The 19,555-nt window shown below is 57.1% G+C and overlaps 1 protein-coding gene across 1 annotated transcript; it reads right to left on the bottom strand.

The window, feature by feature from the left end:
- Nucleotides 1–691: 691 nt before the first annotated feature.
- Nucleotides 692–18,357, bottom strand: LRRC56 (leucine rich repeat containing 56). The gene is given in 13 exon segments (XM_057726269.1): nt 692–1,002; nt 2,249–2,382; nt 2,553–2,683; nt 2,784–2,848; nt 2,929–3,105; nt 3,495–3,678; nt 4,428–4,628; nt 4,709–4,805; nt 12,861–12,921; nt 13,518–13,631; nt 15,700–15,887; nt 16,386–16,459; nt 18,272–18,357. Coding segments are annotated over 12 exon segments (1,701 nt in total). The 5' UTR covers nt 16,424–16,459; nt 18,272–18,357.
- Nucleotides 18,358–19,555: the final 1,198 nt, after the last annotated feature.

The raw sequence follows: 19,555 nt of genomic DNA, 5'->3' as shown, positions 1-19,555 counted from the left end.
CCCGGCTGTGGCGGCGGCCCGGCCGCGGAGAGGGCGCGGGAGGCCGGCGGGGCCAGCTGCGTGGTTTATTGAGCCCACAGCGTCTACCAAGTAAACCGCGTTTCTGTGTACCTGAGAGTTCAAAATGGTTCGCTTGGTTTCTGGGAATCTGGCCCCGAGAGGAGGGAGCTGGCCGCCCCGTCCCCGCCCGGGGAGCCCCACGAGTCCACCGGGGGTGGGCGGCCCGGCCACACCCTCCCTGGGTGACCCGGGGCGAGCGCCTCCGCTTCAGACCAGGGCAGCCTGAGAGTGGCTCAGAGCCCTGGGGAGGCTGGAGGGCTGGCCGGGGGCGGCGGGGGGTGGGCCGGCCCGCCCCAGCCACCTCAGCCTCGGCCCAGCTCGCTCTCTTCCAGGCCTGCTCCTCCTGAGAAGGCCGGGCCACACGGAAGAGGTGGGCAGCTGGGCCATCCTATCTTGAGCTCTCCCGCTGCCCGCCCTTGGTGGTCCCAACTCCTGACTTCCCTCCACCAAGAGAGTCTTCTCCTGTGCCCGGCCCACTTCCCACCCCACAACACACTCGCCCAGGTGCTCTGGGCCAGAGTTCACACGGGGGCTCCCAGCATCGCTGTGGGGCCCTTGGCCACCACCCAGGCCAGCCTGGCAGTGGGTGGGGGAGTACATCAGGGGTGGGGTTGGGCCGGGGTGATGAGGTTCAGGTGCGGCATGCACTGGAGGCTGGGCGTCTGGCTGCTGGATCTGGTGCTGGCTTTGGGCCTGGACGTCCTTCCGCTTGAGGGCTGGGGCCTGAGGTCACATCTAGGGCTCTCAGAGCAGTCACTGCAGCCAGTCCCTGACCCAGGCCAGGCCTCTGACTCAGGCCAGGCCCCAAACTACCCAGGCCTCTGAGGCGACGCCCCCGGAACTGCAGATGTGTGGACCCCTGGGAGCTGCTGCCCCTGTCAGATGGCATGAGGGACTTGGGGGGAGAGGGGATCAGGTTGTAGCCCAAGGGCCTGGAAGGCTCTGGAAAACAGGGAGAGAAACAGCATGTCAGACAAGGGCCCCCAAGGAGTCAATGGGGGGGTGGTCACCATGGGCAGGGCTGCAGTGTCTGCTGTGGCTCCCCCCTTAGGCCTTCACCCCCCACAAGGCAGCACTCCTCTGGGCCACCTCCTGTGCTCTGTCACCTCTGACCTTTGCTTGAGCTGGGCCCACCTCTGGGGAAGGCTGGGCCCTGGCTTTGGATCCCTGGGTCCAGTCCCCCAGGCCATGCTCATGGGCTGGTGGCCCTGGGGCAGTTCCCAAACCTCCCCTATAGAGCCAGGCCCTGGCACCCACCAGAGGGCAGGCTGGCTGGGTGTGGCTGTGGTCACCCAGTGCCCACCTGGACCCAGACTGGAGTAGGAGGTCCTGGCACCCGTTTGTCCGTCACTGCCACTTGTCACCCCTCCAGCCACTCCTCTTGGCTGCCTGCCTGCTCCCCCTCCACCCCTCCCTAGGTCACTGGCTATTTCAGGGCCCACCTCCCCCAGCCCCTCCCCCCAGGCAGAGCTTTGGCCTGCCACGTCCCTGCTCTGTCCTGACCTCCCTGATGCAGACCCCCAGCCCCAGAGGGCCATTCAGCCAACCTTGCAGCCTGTATCTCTGCACACACACACACCTGCTTACAGTGCCCCTCCCAGTTTGCCCACCCAGCTGTTCTGCCAGTTGGTTCAGACCCTTCCTCCAGGAAGCCTCCCTGGGCCCTGCTGGGTGAGGGGTCTCTCTGCTTCACAGCCCCTGCATTTGCTCCGCTCAGCCGTGGTCACTCTGAAGCCAGTGTCCCTGAGGGAGGGCCTCGCCTGCCTTAATTCTGTGTCCCAAGCCCAGCACAGGCCCTGTCTGCAGAGGAAGGGTGGTACCCTCCCCGCCTTGGTCTCCTGCCCATCTGGTGGCCTTGCTCTCTTTTTCGGCCCTGAGAACTTCTGGTGGGCCTATCCTGCTTGTGCTCCTGGCCCCATATTGCCCCCACCCCTGGGGCCACTGGCTCTTTGTTTTGGGACCCCTCTGGCCTCTGCTCACGCCATCCTTCTCTGCAGGGCCTTCTCTCTCTCTCTCTCTCTCTCATCCAGCCCCAGTGGGGGCTCAGCGGAGGGGGACTTGGGGTTGGAACCCCTCGGTCGTGAGCCCCCACCCCCAAGAGAGTACCTCCCTGTTCCACCCATCTCAGAGCCTGGCTGAGGAGGGGGACAGAGCTGATCTGAGGTGGCATGCACAGCCGCGCCGGTACCTGGGGCCAGGCTCGGGGGACTCAGGCAAGTCTTGGGCTCAGCCTCGTCCTCTTGTTCTTCAGGGCCCCTCTGTGGGCCCCGGGGGGCTGCGGCCCCCTCCTCCCGGGCCTCCAGGCACCTACCGGGGAGGAGACTGGGGTGTGGGGAGGGGGAGGGGCTGCAGCCTTGGGCTCCCAGGACCAGCCCCTCCAGCCACCTGGGGGCCAGTGACTACTCAGCCAAGGCGGGTCCCAGCCACAAGCCCCCTCCCCCAGTCAGGACACACAGGGTGGCAGGGCCGGGGCGGGGGCAGGGAGCACCCACTGCAGACGCAGATCCCTCAAGGCCCGAAGCCCAGCCAAGGCCAGGAGATCACAGCTGTCTGCAGGGTCAGGCCCTGGGGTGGAGGCCCCGGGAGGCCTGGCAGGGGGCAGCTTCTCTGGGTGCATCCCGGCCTGGGAAGGGAAAGGGCTGGCTCAGGGGCACGGCCTTCAAGGGAGGGTGGGGCAGGTGCCGTCAGGCCGGGACGAGGCCTGCGTCGGGGGCAGGCTGTACCTGGCACTGGTGCCGACGCTCCTGCAGGCCTTTGGTGGGGTTTCCACAGAGGACCCGGCCAGCACCTGAAGAAGAGGATGCGGCTGGGCCTGGTTTGGAGCTGAGGGGCTACAGGGCCAGCTTCTCGCCAAGGTGGGTCACCTACCGTGCGTGAGGTTGCTGGCGTCGTCCTCTGGGGCGGGGCCCTTGGGAAGAAAGCCTTTAGGCAGGGGCCCCCCCGGGACCAGCAGGGAGAGGGGCCAGGGCCTGGGGCCCCAGGGCTGGGTCTCAGGCGAACATAGCTTGGGTCCGAGTCTCCAAGTGGGGGATCCGTGGGGACGACCTGCCCAATGGTCAAAATCAGAGGTCAGCAAGGCCCATACCAGCCAGCCACCCAGGAGCCCCCCAGCCGAACCCTGTCCAGAGAGCAGGGACCCCCACCTCCCAGCATCTGTGTGCCTGATGCTCAGGGCCACGGGGGGCAGCTTTGGCCCTCCTTTCCCTCTGGGGATGGTTGGGGAGGCCCCCACCACGGCTGCTCACAGGGAGGGTGTTGTGGCCTGGGGGTGGGTGTGCAGGGCTCTGGGGATGAGGGGTCAAGGCCAAGAAGGGACACAGAGGCTGCTATCCGTCTCTGAGAGGCCTGTGGGCGGGGCCAGGGGTGGTGGGGGGTGTGGAGCCCCCTCCTGGGGCAGCCGCAGCCCGCGGCCCTTGGATGGCCGCCGTCTGTACCCTGCCTGGGGAGCAGGCTGTCCAGGACGCTGTCCTCCTTGATGGCCTCCTTCACCATGAGCCAGTCCTGATCCAGCTTCCGGGAGGCCGGCGGGCCTGTGTGTGTGGCTGGCACCTCGTCCAAGACCTGCAGCTGGGGGATGAGCTTCCGCACCTCTACCCGGTAGTTGTAGCCCTGGGGCACCTAAGGGGGTGTCCAGTGGGCCCTTCAGGCCAGCATTGCCCACAGCTGCTTCCCCCAGACCTGCCGGGGGCAGTGCAGGGCAGCTGGGGGTCGGTGATGCCATCTTGCTCTGCCCAGGCTGCCAGGTCGGCCTGGGTCACTCGGGCAGTGGGGACTGTGGGGACCCTGGGCCCTTACCCACGCATGACCTCACTCTCTGGGCTCACTGCCAGGGTCCAGGGGTGCCCTCTGGCCTGTGGAGCTGCCCTGAGCTCAGAGCTCTTGCCCCGTGGGCGGCCGCTGTGCATGGGTGCCGCAAGCATCTGGGCAGGTGTGTGAGCTCTGGGTGTGCACAGGAAGGGCAGGGGTGTGTGCGGCCGTGGACAGGGTGCACAGGCCCCCTGGTACATGAGCACAGTCCTGTGGGGGCTGGAGGTGCCTCTGAATGGGGCCTGCACGGGTGTGTGTACGTGTGTATGCTTGTGTACACAACTCTGCGTGGGGACTGCACAGGACACACGTGGTTCCCCATGGCGGAGGGCACACATGGCCCTCTGGAGTCTGGTCCTAGCCCAGGAGGACGTGTTGGCGGTTGCCGGGCCTCCAGCAACAAGAGGACGAGCTCCCAGCAGAGACGCCCCCAGCTGCAGGTGGGCGTGGCCTGGCGTGTGCCCTGGGGTCTCCGGCAAGCCGGCCAGCCTTCCGGTGGGTGAAGGAGTGCCCGGGCCAAGGGGCTGGGGCCACAGAGAGCCTCCCCGCCCGGTGCCCACCTGGTGGGCGGGGCCGGGGCCTGGCCGCAGGCACAGTGGGTTGCCCTCCAGGGTGAGTGTGGCGAGCCGCGGGCACAGCTGCAGGTACCGCAGCTGCCCCGGATCCTCCACGCAGTTGCCCTCCAGGTCCAGCACCTCCAGCTGCTCGAGCAGGCACAGGGGGCTCAGGTCCGAGACGTTATTGTAGGAAAGGTAGAGTTCCTGTGGCGGCAGGGGGGCTCAGCCAGGGCCCCCCGACCCTGCTCCCTGCCCCACACCCACCCAGGGCACTGCAGACCCACCTTCAGGGCAGGGAAGGAGCCGATGCCATCCAGGTCAGCCAGGCCACAGCAAGCCAGCCACAGCACCTGCAGGCGGCCCAGTGAGGTGCCCAGGTCCCTGCAGAAGGCAGGGGGCACTCGTCAGTGCTGTCCTGGGGCGGTGGCCATGAAGGTCCTGTGCCACGCCTCGTGCCCGGCTGCCACCCACATCTGGCTGTCTCCAGGTGCAGGGGCAGTTGTGACTGGCTTGGGGGGGCCTCCAGGCCGAGGAAGGGGCTCCAGAGCCCCCCGCCCCCTGCCTTCCATGCTGGCTACAGCTGCCTGGTCTTGGGCACCTTATGCAACCCCTGCAGGGCCTGGGCCTGGCCGTGGGAGCTGCCCTTGTGCTAGAAGGCCACTGCCTGCTGCATTGGGGTGGATGCGATGTCCCCACCCCAGCGAGGTCAGCCACGGTGTCCTCCCTCCCTCTCCCACCCCCGGCCCCCTCCTGCCCCCCACCCCCCCGCCTCTTTTGTGGATGATTATCCTGTGTCACAGCCCCTCCACCAGCCCAGCTGTGCCTGCAGGATCTCCCCACACCTGCCTGGGACTTGTTTATGCCACCTTCCCTGTGCAGGTGGGCAGGCTGGGCCCCACCTCTGCCCTCGGGGGTCCTCTCAGCCTAGGTGCTCCTCATCTCCTGTCCAGGCACCAGCCCACTGTTGCACATCCTTTCCATCGGCTTTTGGGATGTTCTCTCCTGTAGTTCTCTCCTCGTGTTCCCTGCTCGCACATCTGGAGCTCAGCCTCTCTCGTGTGGTGTCTGAGAAGGGGCTCATTCTCGTCCTTTCTCGCTCCCATTTCCACATTGCTGACTTTCCTCTGACTTCTGGGAGATTCCCTTGTCTTGCAACATTGCTGTTAACATTTTTTCTCAGCTCTCATACATGTAATCCCCAAGTGCCCTTCATTGTTCTCTGATCTTTTTTTCATAGCGTGCTGTTCTTGTGTTGAGGGGCAAAGAAGCCACATCTTCCGTGTCTCTCAGAACATTCACTGAAGATGCCTGGATGTTTTACTTCCCTCCTGGTATTGTCTGTTTCCTCTGGGATCCTGTGGGTTTTTCCTGACTTTTCCCTTTCATGCTGTGGGCATCTCTACATTTCTAATTATACTATTAATATCTTCTTGGGCATTCAGATTGGGAGTGAGGGTCTGAAATGCTGCCTGGAAATGCTGAGCTGTTGGAGATGCTGAGGTTAAGGGCTTTCCTGCAGTGATGAGGTGGTGCACGTTGGTCCTTTCTGGGCAGCCACCCTGCCCTCCCTGCCCCAGCTCCAGCTGCTCTGTGCTCCCAGCACTTTGGTGCCCTGAGTGTTGGTATCTGCTCTTCCTCCTGCTTGGGTGGCCAACCCAGGCGCCTCCTCACCCCTGAGATGTCCTGACCCCCCTCACCTTTCTGCATCACTAGGACCCATCTTCCAGTCCACAAATTCCTTCAGTTACATCTCATCCACTGGTTAACCTGTACATTGTGTTTTTTAAGTTTTGTTTTGTTAACATAATCTCCATCTTTAGTTACAAAAATTCCATGTTTCTCCCCAGTCTATTGCCTTAAATGCATTTTCCTTTTCTTTTTAAATGTATTTATTTATTTTGGCTGTGCTGGGTCTTAGCTGAGGCACATGGAATCTTAGTTGCGGCATGCATGCGGGCTCTAGTTCCCCGATCAGGGATTGAACCTGGGCCCCCTGCATTGGGAGCGCAGAGTCTTATCCACTGGACCACCAGGGACATCCCTGCATTTTCCAATCATCCTTTAATTGGCCAAAATGTGCATCTTATGATCCCCTCAAGAGGGGCTAATTGAACTATTTTCCTTGATCTCTAAGTCATTCCAACATGTTGGCTGGGTATGGAATTCTTGATTCACACCGTCTTTCCATTGGGCTGTGTGGACACCATTCTCCTGTCTTCTGGCTTTGAGTATCTCTATGGAGAAGTCTGAGGAAAACTTTCTTTTTTTCTCTCTTCTTAAAGGAAGACTTGATCTCTTTCCTGGCTGCCCCCAATATGATCTGTCCAGTAACTTTATTAGGATAAGTTTCAGTGTTGGCAATTAAGTTTCAATTTTTACTTTCAATCTGTAGATGAAAATTTTCTTTTATGTCTGACAAGTTTTCCTTATTCTTTAAACATTTGTTCTGTTCTATTCTTTCTCTTCACTTCTGCAAAGATTACAATTCTGCCCATGCCAGGCCTCCCCCAGCTGCCCTCCAGGATTCTTTTAAACTCCACTCATGGAGAATGAATTTTGCTCATTTTTAATGCTCCTGTCTTCCCTACAATATCTTATATTGGGTTTCCTGCAGTATTTCTTTCAAGATTGTCTTTATTTCTGTGATGCTATTATTGTTTCATTTCATTTCTTTTCAGAGTCTGCATGCACCTTTCTGCTTGTGGCCGGTGGTTCAGCCTGAGACTCAGGGCCTGACCTGGCTGCAAGGGGACGGGGGCCTCAGGCTTCCTCTAAGTGGCTACATACCCAACTGAAAACAGGGAATCCTATTATTGTAGAAGAATAAAGACTGGGGAATAATGAGTAGATGTTGCCTCATGTCAGATTAAATGGGAAAATTATCAAATACTAATGACAAAAAGCAAAGCATACAAAATTTGTGGAACCTGCCTAATGCTGTACATAGAAAGTTAGATCTTTAAATACATTTATCAAAAAACTGGAAGGAGTAGAACAATTAAGCTAAGCTTTCAGCTCAAGGAGCCAGAAAAAGAACAGCAGCAAATGACAAAAGAACATGAAGGAAAAGTATAATCAAGATTAGAATAAAACTAGTCAGAACTCGAAAAACCACAGAGAAGATTAACACAGCCCAGTGCTGATTCTTTAAAAACTTAATAGGCAATCCTCTGGCAAGACTGATCAAGGATAAACAGAGGGACAATGCAAATAAATGTATGGAACCTAAACAGAGGAATCATAATGGCTACAGCAGCAATTTAAAATAACAAAAGACCATTATGAACAAACCATATACCAACATTCTTGAAAACCCAAAGCTGGCACCAAAAGAAAGAAAACTACACTAATAGCCACTAAAGAAATTAAATGGTGATTGACACCTCCCCCTGCTCCCGCCAAGTTCCCAGATCTGGATCAGTTTTAAAAGTAAGTTCTACCATGGAATAGAAAATCTCTACCTTCCACAATAATTTCTTGTACACGAAGTTTCAAAAAATTAAGCAGTTGAAAAGAACAATAAAAGGGAGGGCCCTGCCTGAGTTAGTCTTTGATTCCAGGATCAGGGAAGTACAAACTGGGGCGTTAAAGGACTATCACTCATAAAGACTGATGTGAAAACTGTGAAACAAATATTATTTTAATGTTACAGTGATTTTAAAATAACTCATGAAGTAGTGTTATTGCAGGAATCTAAGGATGAATTACTGTCACAAAATCTGTCCGTGGAATCCAGTCCATAAATAGACTAAAGGAGAAACATCATTTTATGATCATGTCAATAGACACAGAGGAACCCAGACACATACATATTAAGACCAGGCACAAACCAAGGATGCCTGCTACTATTATTGCTGCTGTTTAACATTGTGCTGGCCAAAGCAACAAGACAAGAAAAAGAAGCAGGAGGGGACTTCCTAGTGGCGCAGTGGTTAAGAATCTGCCTGCCAATGCAGGGGACATGGGTTCAAGCCCTGCTGTGCGACACAACTATTGAGTCTGTGCTCTGGAGCCTGTGAGCCAAAACTATTGAGCCCATGTGCCGTAACTATTGAAGCCCATGTGCCTAGGGCCCATGCTCCACAACAAGAGAAGCCACTACAATGAGGAGCCTGTGCACCACAATGAAGAGTAGCCCCCACTTGCAGCAACTAGAGAAAGCCCATGTGCAGCAACGAAGACCCAATGTAGCCAATAAATATATAAAATAAATAAATAAATAAATAAATTTATAGAAAAAGAAAAAGAAGCAGGAGGATTTGAGTGAAAGACAGTGCTCATAACTTGCTGATAATATGACCATCAATACAGAAACCCATCTGAATTAACAAATTATTTGAATTAATAGGAGAGTTTGGCAATAATGTCAAATACAAAACAAAGGTACAGTATTGCCAGAGGTAATAGACTCATTTATAAAAATCGACTGTGAAAAAAATCTATTCTAGGAAGTCCAAAAAAGAGGGGATATATGTATACATATAGCTGATTCACTTTGCTGTACAGTAGAAACTAACACAATATTGTAAAGCCACTATACTCCAATAAAAGTTAATAAAATAAAATAAAATAAAAAAATCTAGGGCTTCCCTGGTGGTGCAGTGGTTGAGAATCTGCCTGCCAATGCCGGAAACATGGGTTTGAGCCCTGGTTTGGGAAGATCCCTCATGCCTCAGAGTAACTAAGCCCACGCACCACAACTACTGAGCCCATGTGCTGCAACTACTGAAGCCTGCATGCCTAGAGCCCATGCTCCACAACAAGATAAGCCACCGCAATGAGAAGCCCGCATACTGCAGTGAAGAGTAGCCCCCATTCTCCGTTCTCTGCAGCTAGAGAAAGCCCAAGCACAGTAACAAAGACCCAATACAGCCAATAAATAAATTTAAAAAATCTATTCTAAATCAGCATAGTGTTTCTCTAAATTTGCAATGATCAAACAGAATACAATAGAAACAAGACCTCATCCATGATTATAAAAATACTATAAATATGTAGGAATTAATTCAGTTCTGGTTTCAGGGAGCCCTGCTTCAGAAGATGCTGGCATCCTTCCTGCCCTGTCCCAAGTGGTTGGTGTAAGAGAGTGTATACATGATACAGTTCTGGCCAAAGAAACACAGGAAGAGTGCAGGGAACCTTCTTGTTCTTACTGATGGACACAGGAGGCCACATTTCCTATTATGGGATGAATTGCATCCCCCCCAAATTCATATGTTGGAGTCCTAACCCCCAGGATCTCAGGATGTGACCTGATGTGGAAAAAGGGTCTCTGCAGATGTGGAGAGGAGGTGCGGCCTTATCCAGTATGACTGGCATCCTTATAAAAAGGGGAAATTTGGATCCAGACACAGGGAGAAGGAGGCCACATGAGCTGAAGGCAGAGATTGGGGTGATGAGTCTACAAGCTGAAGGACACCAAAGGTGGCCAGCAAAGCCCCAGGAGCGAGGAGTGAGCTGGGCTCTCCCTCTGCCTCGGAGACACACCTTGATCTTGACTCCTGGCCTCCAGACCTGAGAGATTCAGTTTCTCCTGTTTAAGCCACTTGGTTCATGGTGCTTTGTTCAGCAACCCTAGAAGACTAGCTAACACACTCCCTCAGCCCATCAACATGGCTGCAACAGCCCCGGGCATGGGGATGGGGGCCACATCCTGCAGGGCCTCTGGCTGAATAAGCCACTGCCCCTGGAGACAGGGATTCTTACCTGTTCTGTTCCCTGATGTATCCTCTGTGCTTAGAACAAGGTTTGGTCCGTGCTCCTTATGCACCGAAGGAATAAACAATTTCTCACTGCTTGGCCTGTTGGACGTGGGTTTCTGTAACTTGCAGCTGAAAGCATTCTAACTGATAAACTTTACAGAGGAAGTTTAAAGACTCTATTAAAAACTTAAAGCACACATGAATGGAGAGCTATACCATATTCATGGATGTACATAACTTAAAAATTAACCCAAATGAGCATGTGACTTTTTTTAACTAAAAAAAATCCTGAAGGATTAGGGTGTGTAAAACCCAACAACCTGATTGTAAAACTGAAATGCAAGAATAAGTGTTCGGGAATAGCTAGGTCAATTTGGAAAAAGGAAAACTCAGATCAGGGTAACAGATGTTACACATTAACACAAATGAAGCACCAATGAAGACTGTGAGGATGGAAAGGTCCTCACCCCGCCAGTGTCCACATGGACCTGGGGTAAAGGATGCTGGGAAAACTGACTCACCAGGTGGTGGAAAATAGAACTGGGTCTCCATCTCATGCAGGAGTGGAGGCAACCTCGCAGATAAGATTAAAGACCCAAAAGTAAAAAGTGAGACCATAAGTGAATAGAAGAAAAAGTAGAGTATCTCCAAGACCTTGGGGGGTGGACTTCTAAAATACACCCATAGCACCAGCCAGAACTGATGGATTGGAACAAATTGAAACGAGGGGTTTCCGTTTATGTGAGAACCACCATAGTCTGGAGGGAGGAGGCAGGGTGAAGAGTCCTCAAGGGGACACACACATGATTAAGTTGTAGTGAAAACTGTCGCTTCAGTCATTTTAAGAATCTCCAAGTTAGTTGTTGAGTTTTAGAGATTGTTACTGTGGTTTCCCCACAAGTGGTCCTGGTAAAGGATGTGCTTGTCTGGATGCTGGCTGGCCTGGAAACCAGCCCCATCTGTCCTTACATCAGTGACACTTTCGGGGGCTGAATTCTCCTTCAGCTTCAGATGAAGTGACAGTTGTCACATGAAAATTATTTTCCAGCCCTCGTAACACTGCCTGAGGTTTTAATGTCTTGACTGTCTCTGTCATCAGCTAAGCTGCAATACTACTTCAGTGGACCGTCATATTGAATTAGTTTCCTTTTACAAATATTTGTTCACTCTCACTCCACGGAGATTTGCAAACATCGTTTGGCCATTTCAGAATTTGATAACAGACAATGTAAAGATTCCTTACATTTTTCACCGTTGTTATCAACAGAACGACGTTTTTTCACATTTTTCACATAATTTATGATCTAATTTTTCACATAATTTATGATCTAATCTTTTCTTCGAATTGATTTTTTTTGTTTTCTTGAAATCAAATAGTTTTGTTACAAATGGTACATTGTATTTAATTTTATAACTTCCGCTTGTCTTTATAGTTTCCACCCTTTATTTTATATGTTTTCTATATATTTTATTGTTCTTTGAGCTAATTTGTAAGCTCTAATAATGAAGGGTTAAATAAGATTTTTTGTTAACTTAAAGTATTGATGTCTCTTCACAGTATTGCTGAGCCGTGTTGTCAGTACTAAAGGTGTGTCCCAGAGCCTGCTTTCCAGACCCTTCCCTGCAGGCCCAGGGGCCACGCAGGAGCCGTGGGAGCTGGTGTCCGCCTGCTTGTCCCTCCCCGTGGCAGCCATGAGGCCTCCCGTCTTCTTTGCTTTCACTTCGAGGCTTTCGGGTGTTTTATCTGATTCTTTTTGATGTTTATTTGACAAACAGCAGTACAAATAGGAAAAATTGCGCAAGGCTGTTTAATGAATACCTTTATCATCTCCCCTGGAAACGGCTGGACAACTACAGCCTGTTTAAAACATCGGGAGAACTTTCTAGAACTGGGACTGGCCTCCTGCTGCCTCAGGATATCTCTCTGGCTGCGTAAAACCAGCAGTGTTTTCCTGACACTTTTTTTTTTTTTTTTTTTTTTATTTTGGCACACGGGCTTAGTTGCTCCGTGGCATGTGGGAGCTTCCTGGAGCTGGGATCGAACCCGTGACCTCTGTATTGTCAGGCGGATTCTTAACCACTGCGCCACCTAGGAAGCCCTTCCTGACACTTATTTTGTTCAAGCACCCAATAAACTCTGATACTGCTTCAGCTTTGTTCTTTCCAGCCCTACGAAGTAAACAAAAACTTTAATCTGTCCTGAGTTTTGCATTTTGTCTTTTAAGCTAATTATTAAGATGCTGTTGTGTTTCACATGGGGCCTGAGGTCCGGCTGGTTAGCAGTGGCCGTGCCCCTCTGCTCGTCTCACTGGGCTGATGGGGGCTGGCTTGACCCCCGGCTCTGGCCCCCTACCACCGGTGCAGGGACACAGCTCCAGGGCTGCGGTGAGGGGTGTGGGGATACCCAAAATCCAGAAGCTGGTCAGTGATGAGCTGTCCAGCCTCGTGGGTTGGGGGTCCTTTGCTGAAGGTCAGTGGGCACCTTCTGGGAACCACAGGGTGGTCCCTGGACACCTCAGCAGCCACACAACCTGATGTGACCAGCCCGACCCTGTCCACAGGCTCTGGGTGGAATGCGTGACCCTCAGCAGGGCCTCCAGCTGACCAGGGTGGGCAATGTGACCAGGGCTGGGTGTTAGGGCCAGGAGCTGGAGACTGGGATGCCCAGGACCCCACCCAGGCCAGCAGGACGCTCTCCCCTCATGACCACCACAGCGGCGGGGGGAGCACTCACCTCAGGGAACCCAAACAGCTGCCATTCAACTTCAACTGGCTGAGGTTGGGCAGGTGCAGCCCTGTGGGGCCACAGGAAGAGAGGTCAGCGCAGGCCCTGCCCGCCTTCTGCACCCTTCAAAGACACTGGTGCCCCTCGGCCCCTGCTGCCCGATGGATGCTCTGAGGCCCAGGGGCAGCCTTGGGACCACATGCTAATGTCTGAGGTCTGGCTCGAACGACACAGGCCAGCAGGGCAGGGTGCAAAAGGCACCCCAAGAGGACAGGGTCACATGGAAGGCTGTGAGGCCACAGGCTCTGCGGGGAGAGGAGCCTGGCTGGCGGGGATATGGCCGGAGCTTGGGTCTCACCCCCAGGCCGCCTCCCATGGCCCGCCCATGGGCACTGCAGCCACAGACCACACAGTGGGTTCCAGAGCATGGGATCACCCAGCCAGTGTCCCATGCATCCAGGGCCCCACGAGAGGTCTCTGAGTCACTGACTCTCTCAAGGAACGGGGCACTGAGACGGAGTCCTGTGTCCCTGGAGAGCAGGGTTGCAGGGCGGGCCTATGGGGTTCAGTGGTCCAAAGACCAGAGCCTGGCAGATGTGGCCCGTAGATCCCACAAGCGTGGCCTGGCCGGGACGGCGGTAGGTGTGCACGAGGAGGGGTTCTCACCAAAGTTCCCCAGGCTATTCTCACGGGTGTTGACACACATCTCCAGCATGCTCACCAGTTGGAGGTCATCCACCTGAGCCAGGGCCTGCTGCAGGGGTCAGTGGGGAGTCAGCCAGAGGAGGTGGACAGTAGTCACCCCCCACCCCCAGTGAAACTCCTGCTTTTGGCTGCGAGGCTGACGCAGGTGGCAGGTGTTTCCCTGTCTCACCCACGCTGACTCCAGACATGGCTGGCTCTGGCTGGACAACGAGTGTGATGTGACAGGAGCAGAGGCCGTGATCGTGAGTGGCTGGTGGGGCCGTTGTCAGAGAAGGGCCTGCCCTGAGGGGTGCTGGTGTCCTAATGAGACCCACAGAACAGGCCCAGTGTAGTTCAGGGCCTGGAGCCCAGCTCTGCTGAGCACGGCTGAGCCCCAGCCTCCCTCAAACCTGTGGATGGTACACTTGTATTGTAAGCCGATGAATTTGGGGGCTGTTTGTTACACAGCATCACTATAGCAACAGCTGACTTATACAAAACTTGGGACCTAGTTGCAGGTCCCATAGCTACCAAAACAAAAACAATGAAACGAAGTGACATTGGATTGGGGACTGGTGTGTGTGGGGGGGTGTGACGTGAGTGTTACTGAAGCTGGAAAGATGGAGACCCAGGTCATGTGACAATGGAATTTTTGGTAAGGGGATCTCCTGTCATAACCTGGATGACAGAAGATGTATACAATGAACTTGTGACAGTGGGTGGAGAGGTGCCAACCAAGCTGGGGGCAGAGTGAGCTGGCCACGGTCCACTGCACTTGATGAGGTTCTACAGGAAGCAGAGCTCTGAGGGGACGCAGTGGAAATTGTGGCTTGAAAAATAAAATGACTTTTCAACTCCAACCAATGAAAGAAAGAAATGAAGGGATTGGAGGTAGAATGACCCAGTAAGACTCAGCCTCAGGGAGAAATCAGTTGCCACACACCTGCTGCACAGGGGAGGCTCTGGGAGGACAGAGGCCTGAGACGCCCGGTTGCAGCGACCGAGGGAAAGGCTTCAGCCACCACTGTGGGTGTGGCTTTGGCGTGCTGGGCACTGGTCTCAAATGCGCCAGGAAACACGTGTGGTTTTAGGCCGCTGCCTGTGGAGGCTGTCAGAAACTGCACTCACGCAGGTGGGCTCTCCCCAGCCAGGAGCTGGTGGAGAAGGGGGAGGTCCCGGGGTGGATGGAGTGGCTCTGACCAAGGCGTGTCCCCAGCACGGGGGCCTGTGCAGCAGTGGGGGCGTGCTGGCCTGATGTGACAGGTCCACGCTGGACAAGGACCCTGGGCGCTGCGAGTACTGCAGGCCTGGTTAGAGGGTGGACACACAGAGGCCATGGGGGAGCAGGGAGGGGCTAGTGGGAGTGTCCCTTCCACCTGCAGTGACCAGAGCATGTGGACCCTTCTCCGAGGTGGTCAGGAAGGTGCGTGGGGACCCCAGGCAGCCATGCTTCCTTCTGCTGAGTGTTGGGGGGTGTATAATCCTGGGGTGTCCAAGGGTCTCCTTCCATGTGCCTCCCACCTCTCACCTGGGTGCAAGTGTGGTGTGGGCTGGAGAGATGCCGGGGAGAGCCTGGCCCTCAATGTGGCCAATGGCGGGCAAGGGGCATGGCCAGAAAGGGAAGAGGTCCGGTCACTGGGAGGCACAGCGTTGAACTCTGGGGTCACTGGGTGGGAACCCACAGTCAAGAGGGCTGTGCAGAACCTGCTGGGACTCAGGGTGGGGGTGGGGGAGCGACTGCCACCCCCAGCCAAGATTTGGGAGAAAGGCTTCAATGGCTGTGCCAGACCCAGGCAGTGGGACCCCAGGACGCCCCCACCCCCCAGCAGACGCCCAGAGGATGCCTGCTCTCTCCTCCGTGCCCAGTTTGCTGTCTGTGGGTCACACACTCCGATGGGCTGTCACCCTGTTTCCCACAGGAATGAGGGGCCTTCTGTGTGGGTCACAGATGGGTCCCTGGAGCCCAGCGCACAGTGGGTGCTCAGCAAATGTGCGGAAGTGCCTGGCTTGGGCTCTTCTGTGGCCTGAACGCCTGGGGAACGGCTGTGTTACCAAGCACCTGGGGTGGGTCCTGAGGCCGGAGTGGGCACAGGGGCCCGGCAGAGCCGAACGCATTGTCAGCTACGTGGGCTCCTGCGGCCAAGCCCAAGCCCCCAAAACTTACCAGTTGGGCAGGTGACAGGTACTCCTCCACCAGCTGCTTGCTGTGGCCGCCCCCACACCTGCCCCGGGCCTTGCTCTGGGGGTGGGGGTTGGGCAGGCCCGGCCAGCTCAGCTCCCGCACCTGCACACTGGCTGTTCTGGGCCGAATCCCATGGGCTCTGTCCCAGGCCTGGTCCATTCACATCCAACCTAGGGGGCACAGGCAGAGGGCAAAGGGGATACGGCTCTGCCCTTCCTCTGATCCACAGCCCAGCTGAACCCTGCACAGACCCTGACCTAACCCTAACCTTAACCCTAACCCCAACCTTAACCCTAACCTGTCTGAGCACACAGCAGGCCCCTGGAGCCCACCTCTGGCCCGGAGAAGGCTCTGATGGTGAAGTCCCCACCTGTCTGGGGCCCTCGCAGTCCCCTTCCTCAGCCTGGGCTCACAACCCCCGCCTGGGCAGGTGGCCCTCCGTGTGTCTCTGCCCTGGGTTCAGGGTCCACACAGGGGTGCCGGCCCAGGCTGTCCCATCTGAGGCCCTGAGTAGCTGGGGTGGGGGGCCTCCAGGCCCTGTGTGCCCATTGGCCTCAGGCCTTGTGCTGCGTGTCCTTCTCCACTGGGTGGTCTCCGAGCCTGGTGGGCTCAGGACCAGGGTCTCAGGCACTCCCCTGCCCACCCGTGTGCCCACTGAGCCCCTTCACCTGGAGGCAGCTGCCTTTTCCCACCGTGGGTCAAACATCTGGGCAAGAGGGCAGCATGTGGCCCCAGGCGGCACCTGTGAGAAAGAGTCGGGTTGGCCTTCTGGCCAGGTTACCATGCATGAGGGACCTGGGACAGGCTGGGCCAAGGTCACAGGCCCAGAAGCAAGCAGGTGCAGAGGTGTGGGGCTGTCATCCTGGGGCCCTTAGGTCCTTTCAACCATCCTGATGGAGCCCCCCGGCCCGGCTGATGGGGAAGACAGCCATATGGGTGACCAACGCTGGGGTCCCTCTGGGTCTCTCCCACGCAAATGCTTGGTCTTCATTCAAATCCCCACTTCCCTCCATTCCCAACTCCACCCTCTCCAAATGGGGTCCATGGCCTGTCGCTCTGGACCGTCCCCTGTGGGCGGGCCTCCCAGGAACTCTGTCCTTCTTAGGCATTAACCCCCAGGCCCCAGGGGACGTGGTCCACCTGCACCAGGCTCACCTGGCATTGCTCCTTAAAGACGCGGATGCCTGTGCCTGGCCCCAGACCCTGGAATCATCTCTGCGGGTAGAGCTAGAAGTCTGTGGGGAATATCCTGGCTCCGTCCTCCAACTCAGGTCAGGGCCTCGCCGACCCCCACTCCTGTGCTCTCTCCCGACCTTCCTGCACTTACTCCCTGAGAAGATTGACCCGCTTCTACAGCCCTCAGTTCAGTTGAGTGCCTTGCCTGAGACAACATGGGCTCTGTGTGGGCAGGACGCTCGCCTGCCAAGGCCAGTGTGAAGAACAGGGGCTCGAGAATATTCCCCGAAATATCAGAGAATGTGGCAGATGCCGCTTCCGGCCACTGCTCTTGTCTATCACCCCCTGCGGATGGTCAAGGTTCATCCTCCCCATCACGTCTAGAACCCTCCACCCTCGTGGGGGGGGGGTGCGGTTGGTCAGCTAGCCTTTGACAGAGAGGGTGGAAGGGAGTGCCTGGCCTTTGGACAAGCTGCCCAGGCTTCACGTGCCCTCGTCTGGAAAGTGACCACACACCAAAGACCCAAAGGGGTGAAGGCCATGCAGGGGAGCCTCAGTGAAGAGCCTCACGGAATTTCTGGCCAGGATTTCTTTCCAAAAGTTCCTCTGCTGCCTGCCTTTCTCCAGCTGGTGAAAGGCCCCAGGCCTCGACGGAGGACGCAGCACCAGGCCCCCTGGGAAGATGCTGCCCCCACCTGACCCAGGGCTACCAGCCTTGGGCTCTGGGAAGGCTAAGGGCTAGCCAGGATGCCAGTGGGCCACCCCCTTTCCTCTGTGCCTGAGAGCAGCCTGACCTGAGGTCCTGCCCACGACTAGGCCCAGAGTATGGGTCCGGTTTAGCCAAAGGTCTTGGGGTCTAAGGAGCGGGGCCTGGATTGGAGGCTGAGGCTCCCATCGAGACACTGTCCCCTCACATCTACTCGCTGGCCTGGACCCACCCACACTGTTCACGGCCCTGATCCCATCCTGCCCCACCACTCTGTGAGCCCCCGCAGTTGGAAACGTGGGGGTCTTTCTCTCTCCACGACCCAGGCCAATGCCAGCTCCTGGCCGGGCTCATCCCCTCTCTGGGTCCCCTCCACCTGCCATTCCTTCTGAGGGCAGGGCCTCTCCCCTCTTAGATCCCCACCAGGGAAACCCCAGAGTCTGGGTCCCTGGGCAGGGCTTGGGGTCCCTCCTGTCCCGGTGACCGGGAGACCCTAAGCAGGGCCAGGGATTGTGGGATGGGTCCTTAGTGGGTCAGATCTGACATCTGGGGCATCACCGGGACCCCAATGTCTGGTGCTCCATGCTCCATTCTCGGCCTCAGTTTCCCCCCTGGCACGGGGGAGACAGCAAGGCCTGCGGCCCCGGAACCATAGACGGGCTCGGCTCTCACCTGAGGGGTCAGCCCCGGTGCCGCAGCCCCGGGAGCTCGGCCCTGGGCGCCCTCCTCAGCCGGGTGCTCTCTTTGACTCGGGGTGGTTTTTCCGGCCGTGGGGTTGAGGGGCCTGGGCGTCAAGGCAACGGGGGCGGGGCTTCCGTTGAATTTGTAAATATTCATGAGCCGCGGCAATCTTCCGGCTCCGCGTGGTCGAGCCACGCCCCTTAGCAACGGTTGCTAGGGCCGGGGGGCGGAGGCCAACCAGGTTGGGGGGTTCGCGCGGGTACCGCCCCGCACGCGCCGGAGCACCCCTCGGGCCGGGAGGGGAGCTGGGGAGGTGAGACGCGGCAGCGCCGGCGGGGAGAGGCAGGCAGGGCGTCTGGCCCCCGCCGAGCGGGGCTGGGGGGAGACCAGCGCCCGCCTTTCTCAGGTGGGAGGCGCCCGCTCGGACCTCCCCAGAGGCCGAGGCCCTGCGGGACCGAAAGGAAGCGCCACAGGAGAGCACGCTCTGGAGACGAGGGCGATGCGGACACGGACACCTGCAGGGGAGTCCAGGGTGGCCGCGCCGGCGAGGGGCGCCGCCCGCGATCGTTTAGCCGCCTGCCCTTCGCGTCTACGCGGGTCGGGCGCGCGAGCTGGGCTCCTTGGTGGCCGCGGCGCAGGGCGCGGGACGGCCAACCGGATCCCGCCACGGCACATGGGGTCGGCACAGTGCCGGGGGCAGGGGCGGCCCCTCAGGGGCCCGCCAAGGTCGAGGCCCGCCGTGGGATGAGCTTCTGGGGACAGCACAGCCCGGCGTGGGGGGGTAGGGATGGAAGGGGGGGGTGGCCTTGCATGTAAGTAAGGAGGCTGTGTTTACGCATCACTTTGGAGAACTTCTAAGTGTTAAAGACATGTATTTCTGAGCGTCCTTGGGGAGAGACAACGTGCCTATTTACGCTTGGGGTGGGGGAGGCTTCGGTTCAACGCCCCGTGGCGACTTTTGGGGTGGGGGTGCTGGGTACCGCTTGTGAACTGGGCCTCATCGTGCGCTTCTGCAGCGCTGGGCGCTCCGGGCTTCGGAGAGTCTGGGCCGGCGCGTCGTCTGCAGGCCTGCCCAAGTTGGGGGAAGCCGGCGACGTGAGAGCGCGGGAGAGGGGCCCTGTGCGGAGCCCGGGGCGGGCTGCGCGCTGCCTAAGGGAGAGACAAGACCCCCACCACCACCACGCGCGCCCCGCGCTGGGTGAAAACATCGACCCGGACTCGCTGCTCCGCGGGCTCAGACGTCCTCGCCCGACAGGCGCCCCTGCGCCGCCTGCC

This window comes from Hippopotamus amphibius, chromosome 3 (assembly GCF_030028045.1).
Source record: "Hippopotamus amphibius kiboko isolate mHipAmp2 chromosome 3, mHipAmp2.hap2, whole genome shotgun sequence".
NCBI classification, from domain to species: Eukaryota; Metazoa; Chordata; class Mammalia; order Artiodactyla; family Hippopotamidae; genus Hippopotamus; species Hippopotamus amphibius.
Note: the sequence above shows the minus strand (reverse complement) of the source record. Positions and strands in the feature narration are given on the sequence as shown.